This window comes from Phaseolus vulgaris, unplaced genomic scaffold (genome assembly GCF_000499845.2).
Source record: "Phaseolus vulgaris cultivar G19833 unplaced genomic scaffold, P. vulgaris v2.0 scaffold_15, whole genome shotgun sequence".
In the NCBI taxonomy this organism is placed as follows: Eukaryota; Viridiplantae; Streptophyta; class Magnoliopsida; order Fabales; family Fabaceae; genus Phaseolus; species Phaseolus vulgaris.
Window position 1 is genome coordinate 5,735 of NW_027174084.1, and position 7,509 is coordinate 13,243.

The 7,509-nt window shown below is 34.2% G+C and overlaps 2 protein-coding genes and 1 non-coding gene across 3 annotated transcripts; 1 reads left to right on the top strand and 2 right to left on the bottom strand.

Moving 5' to 3' along the window:
- Positions 1 to 335: 335 nt before the first annotated feature.
- Positions 336 to 2,637, bottom strand: LOC137817003 (large ribosomal subunit protein uL29-like). Its single transcript, XM_068620198.1, has 4 exons — positions 2,411 to 2,637; positions 2,167 to 2,302; positions 1,915 to 2,071; positions 336 to 515 (listed from the first exon to the last, which is right to left on the bottom strand). The coding sequence occupies exons 1-4, from the start codon at positions 2,412 to 2,414 to the stop codon at positions 441 to 443; spliced, it is 372 nt and encodes a 123-aa protein (XP_068476299.1). The 5' UTR covers positions 2,415 to 2,637; the 3' UTR covers positions 336 to 440.
- Positions 2,638 to 2,794: 157 nt separating this feature from the next.
- TRNAV-CAC (transfer RNA valine (anticodon CAC)) lies at positions 2,795 to 2,868 on the top strand. The gene has a single exon. It is a non-coding gene; the product is annotated as a tRNA-Val (tRNA).
- A 1,447-nt stretch (positions 2,869 to 4,315) lies between these two features.
- LOC137817047 (11S globulin seed storage protein Ana o 2.0101-like) lies at positions 4,316 to 6,969 on the bottom strand. The gene is made up of 3 exons (XM_068620263.1): positions 6,567 to 6,969; positions 5,030 to 5,750; positions 4,316 to 4,635 (listed from the first exon to the last, which is right to left on the bottom strand). Exons 1-3 carry the CDS (start codon positions 6,760 to 6,762, stop codon positions 4,482 to 4,484), a joined length of 1,071 nt encoding a protein of 356 aa, XP_068476364.1. The 5' UTR covers positions 6,763 to 6,969; the 3' UTR covers positions 4,316 to 4,481.
- Between the last annotated feature and the right edge of the window lie 540 nt (positions 6,970 to 7,509).

A 7,509-nucleotide genomic window follows, 5' to 3' on the forward strand; every position in this document is an offset into this window, starting at 1 on the left:
ATCTGTTGATTTGTGGTCATTCAATTATAACCTCGACTTAGCATGATTTTTAAATTAAGTTTAACTATAGTTTCAACGAGATTACAATATATGTTTATGATTTCTCAACGTTTTAGAGTTTAAATTCAAGCAATTAATTAATACATTTAACTCTTCGATGACTAAATATGTTAAATTAAGTCTTAATAATAAATAAAAACAAATGGCGAATTGTGTATAAAAAGAATATAGATCAATTACGTGCATACACAAAATTGAAAGTCTGCCACCATAGATGACAAAAAAAACCAACCTAATGGAAAGACAAGCTAACTTTTAGTTCAGTTTAACGATGATTAAAATGAAAATCGGAATAAATGGCATAAAAACTGAGCGACCAGAAAAAATAATCGTACAAAATAAAGTGTCTCCAAAATTATTATCCTTACTTGGATCTAACATTACACCTTAATGGCATACTTTCGCATTGGAAAATACAATTCATTCTTCTTCTCACGCTCTGTCTTCAATGAAGCCTGTAAGAAACACGGAGAATTCATTCAGATATATACATCAGAACCATATAAGCCCAGAAACATCTATTTCAATTCAGCAACTCGAAATAGGAAAACAATCCACAGCAAACGTCACAGGGAATCAACAAAAATAAAGGAATTCAAATAGGATGTTCACCTTTACATCAAACTAGCCAGAAACATAACATTAATCAGCATAAAAGTGAAACATCAACAAATAACTTTTTACGTTGTGTGACAGACAACAGGGGATTGCCTAATATATTACTCCCCTGCGGATAAGTCATAGTCTTGGTTGTGGTGAAACATGCAATCAAGTTCATTAGTTGAGTGATAGAAAAGGCAATTGAAATATTATTTATGGAAAACATTAAAATAAAATATTCTTATTAAATGATATCAGAAATGCCACAACCATCGTACCTACAAATTATAGATTTTCTAAATAATAGAATAGTTTATGGAATGTCGTAGAGCTGCAGATGGATGCAATCTTGGAAGATAAAAACAATAGGGAACACTCCGTCATAATCTAACTTATTATACATTGAAAGGTCCACAAAATAGGCATCAAGCCGAATAATAGATTTCCATTCGCCTAATTTAACCTTGGGTAATAGCTATCTGTTTGGGTGTAAGTGTTATAATGCACGCATATCAACAAAACTATACTTAGATGCCACTTGAACTATAATTCTCCAATTTACAATCATCATTAAGATAGAAAGTACAGCTTAATGCCTTAGTTAAACTTCATCTAACCACCAATCCAGCTAAAAATAACACATTTCCTATAATTCGTTGAAGACAGGACAATATGTAAACCAATACAGTTCCAATTTAATATTAAAAAAAGTTCAAATCTATCACCTAATGCCTTTCAAATAATAAGAATTTTAGCTAAACTCAAAACAGACTATTTGGAAAAAGCCAGGAGGAACTGCAATTAGAAAACATTGTAAACATACACCATTTCTAGACAAACACTTTCAAATCCTGTTATCTTTTTAATCAATAATTATCAAGTAGGCACTTATTTCCACACTCAGTAAAACACAACCATCAACTTGGAGACATTACACAATCAAATCCACTCAACATACATTATCTCTTTGAATTTCACCCCTTTCACTTCTTCATCCGTCAACCTTACCACGCATAACATATAGCTATCAATTTAGTCCCTTCCTGAGGTGAGATATTACTCTCCCCTATATAGTTCTTGGTGTAATAAAATTATATAAAATTTATCCGCAAGTATTGAATTTTCATTAGCTATTGTCCGCAAGTTGGTGTATTTTACTAAAACTCAGTGGCCAACTTGATAGACTTTTAAAGGGTCTACCCAAAACACAGTGGAGCAGGAAAAAAAGTTGGAAGAATGAGACATGAATGGTACCTGATGTTTTGTTAAGCGCCTTCTGATGGCCCTGGTCTTCTTGGGACGCAGATCCAAAGGAAGGTACTTCTTGTTCTTGTAAGCCTCCCTCAAAGCTGATTTTTGCTTCTGGGAAATCACCGTCAGCACCTGCGCTATCGAAAGCCGAACCACTTTGCTGCATCCACACAACGAATGCATTCAAATTCGTATAAATTTGAATTGAATTATGAATTAGGGATTTGAATGAAATCAAAGAGAGAGGGAAGGCACATTTTGGAAAGCTTGTTTGGGGCTCCGCCGGTGACCTTAGCGACGCGGAGGAGAGCGAGTTCTGCTTTGAGATCCTTCAATTGGCTCAGAAGCTCTGCTTTCGTTTTGCTCCTCAGCTCGTAAACCTTGATTCTCGCTTTTGCATTTCAAAAACAAATTGGAATATAAATAAATAAACCAAATCGTAACCGTATTGAATGAAATAGCACCGTAGAAGCGCTGAAAGGGATAGTTTGAATCGTACCCATTGCGAATTCGAAGGTCGTGTGGCGCTGCGAAGAGGATCGAAAGAGAGAGAAACCCTACCTACTTGCTTGCTCTGCTTCTTTGTCTTTCTAAACCCTAATCCGCAAAAAACATAACAGATGTTAACGTATCATGTGGATCTGGGCCTCAGCCATAAACCCAGTGAATCGTTTATTTTGTTATTCCACACCTTTTCATTTCTATATTCACCCCCTTTTCTGAAACAATTGAAGTAAGAATATGCCCTCCAGCACTTTCCCATTTTAGCTTAAAAAAGTTTATCTGACTTATTTTTTATAATTGTTCATTAAAAAAAATTATTTAAATATGTCCGTAATGTATTTTTCTGGTATATAAGTAAAAGAGAAAAGTCATCAACGTGGTCTGGGTGGTGTAGTTGGTTATCACGCTAGTCTCACACACTAGAGGTCCCCGATTCGAACCCGATCTTAGACAAATTTTTAGCCACTTTTTGCATTAGAGCACTAAACAATAATGTGTCTCCATGTTTCCATTCAACCTAACAATTCTCAGCTTGTTCATCACCTTAGTCATTTTGTATTTGAAATATATTTTTATATATTTATAATATATGAAGTGGTTAAACAAATTAACAAGCAATATAAAAAACTTTCTACCTTTCTCATTGAAATGGTTATGATCACTCTTCTACAAACCCTTATGTATTCTTGAAGTTTACAAATTATGCTAGCACAATGATCTTTGTCTATTATGACATCCTTCTCAATAGAAACAACATTGCTAAGATAACACACATGACCAATCTTTTAAACAAAAAATCTTGGAGATTTTACACATTTTCTTAGACTCGAGGTAGCAAGAAGTAGCACCAACATAAATCTTTATCGACACAAATATACTTTCGAATATCCTTAAGGATATTGAAATAATATTTTATGCACTTATGTCGGCACTCATGAAACATTTTGTAATATTTCATCCACTAATGATAATAATCTCCTTAGTGATTCATCCCTTTACAAAAAATTTATTAGAAGACTCATATATCTCATCAACACTTGTCCTAACTCAAGTTGTTCATCACTTTAATCAATTTGTTTTTGCAACAACTACTTCTCATGAGTCACTCTACATATTCTTCCCTATCTCGAACAAAATTCCAAGGAATGAGCTTTTCTTACTACTAATAGTGAAATGCAACTTAAGATTTCCAATAATTTCAATTAAACAGAATGTATTAATACTAGAAGAGCTGTAACTGGATATGTGAGTCATTCTCCTTTTTTTTAGGTCTCCAAGAAACAACCAATTGACTTAAGATCCCATATTTTCTTGATGATTTGTGTGTGCATCACACTCAAGTGACTCTCCTATATTCCTATATCGTGACAATCAATTTGTTATTCAGAGATTGCTTATAACCAAATTATCAATTGTCGTATAGTAAAGAGAGAAAACCAGTACGAAGTTTCCCCTGTATCTTCAACCATCCCAAACATATTAACCAAAGTCCTCCTTCCAAATGATAAATAATCTATATTTCTAGCTTGAGAAGAACTCTCATCAAACCAGCAAAGCCTAGCACCTGTTACTGCTGCCCTATGTATTTTTTCTTGCTATATATTTACTTCATCGCTTTGTAATCTTTACATATCAACTTTCCATCAATAATATGTTTTGTTTCTTCTTTTCTCATCCCTTGCTCTATTTTTCTTCAGCCATAATCAAGTAAAGGAGTTTTTTGTTTTGATACTGAACTGTAGAATTTCACCAAATAAAATAGGGAAAAAACATACAATGTTCGAGTTTGATTAAAACATATTTTTTTTCTGATGATTAGGAATATATGACTATCGTCGTTATCTTGAATGATATAAAAGGATAAGAATAAAAGTTGGTTAAAAAGAAAGGAACAAAGAGGTTGGAAGGTTGGAGTGAAATTCCTAATTGGAGTAAAATAAAGAAAATGCTTTCAAATAGTGAAGTAATTCCTCGACACGTTACCCCTTTTATTTTCCGTTAAGATAAGACGGGATGGGGTAACCTTTACAACCAATCGATAATGGTGGATTGGTGGAATGTTTATTCTAATTTGGTGGAGGGAAGAAAACGGCATCGGAAGTCCTCTTTGAACGGAATAGTTGCTCCACTACTGAATCTACATTGAAAGCAGCTTGCAGAACAGAAGATGATAAAGCCTTCCACACAGAAGAACTTCCAGCCATGTGGGTAAATATAGGACTGTCAAAGTCAAAATCACCATGGTTAATAAAAAAGGATCATTACATGTTAAATTTATCGGTTACCATCAAGTAATACAGAATGGTTGTTCACCAATGGAGTTTTCATTTTCCAACCAAATAAAGAGTCCTGGAAGTACATTATGTCAACAGTTTCATCTATGTTCATGATGGGTTCTATGTGTCAATCACTGGTTGGAAAGAAACTATTAAGACTAGAATAAAAGTGTAGAAGTTTGAAGTATAAATCAACTAAAACGGGTTAAGGTTCCTACATGGTTAATATCAAATCCATTCAAGCAACAAATCAAATGGATGATTAAATCTGCATTGAAAATGTATAGCAATAACAAATAAGATGAATCGACAATAATAAGGTGATAAGAAAGGCTTACTTAGGGGTGGTGATTATAGAGAACCACTCCATTCCCTCTGGATCAGCAATCTTTGAGACCACAAAAAACCTTGGCACAATGAACAAATTACCAGCTTTTATGGTTGTCTCCAAAACCCTTTGACCATCAACTCCAACAACCTGAACCCGGCCACTACCCCTGACAATATAAGTAACCTGCAAAGCAGAATCACAAGAGAATCCAGGAGAGCACATGGCTCTTCCATCCAACCTCACAAGGTCTGCCCCGAGTCCAACATCACCAACCAAGGGAAGATTCTTGGTGTTCAACACCACAACCCTTCCACCACCCTTAATGTCAACATCCAACGGAGCCTCTTCACAGTTCAAGGCCATGCCATTCCGGTGCTCCGGTTTAGGCTCAGGCAGTGTGATGTTCCCTTCCAACTGCACAATCCCTTTGCCTGATTGTTTTCCAACAAGGGTCTTGACATCACTCTCTTCCAAGTCCCAAGCCCTGGCCACAAACTCAGTGGAAAAACCGGTGAAGATTCCATTGGAACCAGTCAGAAAAAAGTCAGTGAATTCACCAGCCTTGTGAGCCTTGGAAGTGTCCCCAAGGAACAGAACAACCAACTCAGTTTCTTCCTTGTTATACCACCATGTCACAACACCAAAGGGGAGTGCCAGGGCATCCCCCTTCTTGATTGCAACAACCTTCTCTTCTGATTCAGGCAGCACTATTCCAGCCACTCCACTTCCTATGGAATCAAAACAAAAATTCACAAATAATCAATACAATAACATTAATTCATAATTTGAAACAAAGAATCACTTCAGGCCGGTTTCATTCCCTTCTCGTCTCATTTCTAATTTCTAGTTTCATGAACTTTTCTAAATCAATGCTCTTTCTTAAAAAATAAACTTGTATAAATCAATTCCACATTGCTCAGCAATTAAATCCTTATTTAAAATAATTGTTCTAAAAACTAAAAAACAGAAACAGAGAAAACTATTTCTCATCTTCCATTTTCATCCTTTTCAATCTCTTTCACTAGTTACGCAGGCAACCTTCTTTAGCTACATTCCCGAAGAATAGTAAAATTATAAAATACAAACACACCCTTAAAATAATTAGTTTAATTCGTATTAAGACATTAAAATTTAAGGTTAAGTCAATCTCTAAAACCAACCAATATTATAATTTTTATATATCTCTAACACCAACTTATATTATAATTTGGTTATGGTTATATCTCTAACCGGCATGGATCTCGAACATTTTGAATACACCAGTCAGCGTAAACATGACTTCAAAAGTCAAGAATTACAATCATCCTTAATTTCCAAAACAAAAAATGTTAAAAAAAGGGGACCCTAAGGATCCCAATTTTTAAACATAAAATCCCAAATCATGCAACAAAATCAATACACGTTATTTCATATAAGACAAATTACCTTCACAAATGGATGCATCTGGAGAGAATTATCCTAAAAAATTCGGAAGAGAAATATTGAAAACGATAACCTCACGAAAAATGGTTTCGATAAAAGGAGCAAAGAAGGAGTGAAGATACCTTGAAGAACATAAGCGACTTTGGAAGAGTCAGAATATCGAGGAAGGGCGAAACCGTTTTTGTGCAGAGAGAGTTTGGCGGCGGCAATGTTACCTTGACGAAGCATGGGAAGCTCAGAGGGGGACCAGGCGTGGTAGGACCCACCATTGCCTCCATAAACTTCCTTCGCCAACTTGGGAGACAGATCAATCTCCATCTTCTTCTTTGCTTTTTCAGTGGACCCAGAAAACAACAGAGACAAAGAGATTTTGGAGTTTGTATGTGATATACGAGATGATGCGTGAAAACACCGCGGGTATATATATAAAAGGTAACTGCAACAGAAAAAGGAAGCCACATTTTAGTGACACTTCACTGCCACTACTACTCCTTCTCTTTAATCTCATCCAAAATCAGTTCAGGTAGGTAATTCAACTAATTTACTTCTTTTAAACACTTCACTTATCAATAATTAAATATTATCTAGCAAAACAAAATAAATAGACATATTTAATATTTATTAGTATTTGTTTCTGCATTAAATAATTAAATATTATTTAGGAAAACTAAATTATGTCCTTCATCTTCAATTTTCTTTTACATATTATTCTAAAAATAACAAAAAGTTAATATAACAATTTTTTTTTTTATCTCAACTCAATTCTCTTATGTGTCCCAAGAGTTTCAATAACATATTAAGAGTGCGATTTTTTTTTACTAGGGTAAATTTGTTTCTTCTCTTTGATTTCATTCTTGTTTCTATCTAGTTCTTACATGTTAAAGTTTTGGAATTTTGGGAGAAATTAAACTCTTAGTTTTTTTTTAAGATGTTTGATGTTTATGACGTGATTTTTTAGTTGACTGTGTTTTCTTCTATATTTATAATTTCTTGTAATAAGTTGGGATCGGAAATTTTAAGAGAATGATTTATTTTTATAGATAATTAAAAATGTTTTATGAGATA

What these genes read in the sequence shown, in the direction of transcription:
- LOC137817003 (XM_068620198.1), bottom strand. An exon ending in CCAAACAAGCTTTCCAAAAT is followed by an intron (nt 2,072 to 2,166) that starts GTGCCTTCCCTC and finishes GTGTGGATGCAG; the next exon opens with CAAAGTGGTTCGGCTTTCGA. An exon ending in GGCGCTTAACAAAACATCAG is followed by an intron (nt 516 to 1,914) that starts GTACCATTCATG and finishes TGTTTCTTACAG; the next exon opens with GCTTCATTGAAGACAGAGCG.
- LOC137817047 (XM_068620263.1), bottom strand. Translation starts at nt 6,762, where the DNA reads ATGGAGATTGATCTGTCTCCCAAGTTGGCGAAGGAAGTTTATGGAGGC. An exon ending in AGTCGCTTATGTTCTTCAAG is followed by an intron (nt 5,751 to 6,566) that starts GTATCTTCACTC and finishes TTGATTCCATAG; the next exon opens with GAAGTGGAGTGGCTGGAATA. An exon ending in TCTATAATCACCACCCCTAA is followed by an intron (nt 4,636 to 5,029) that starts GTAAGCCTTTCT and finishes TGACTTTGACAG; the next exon opens with TCCTATATTTACCCACATGG.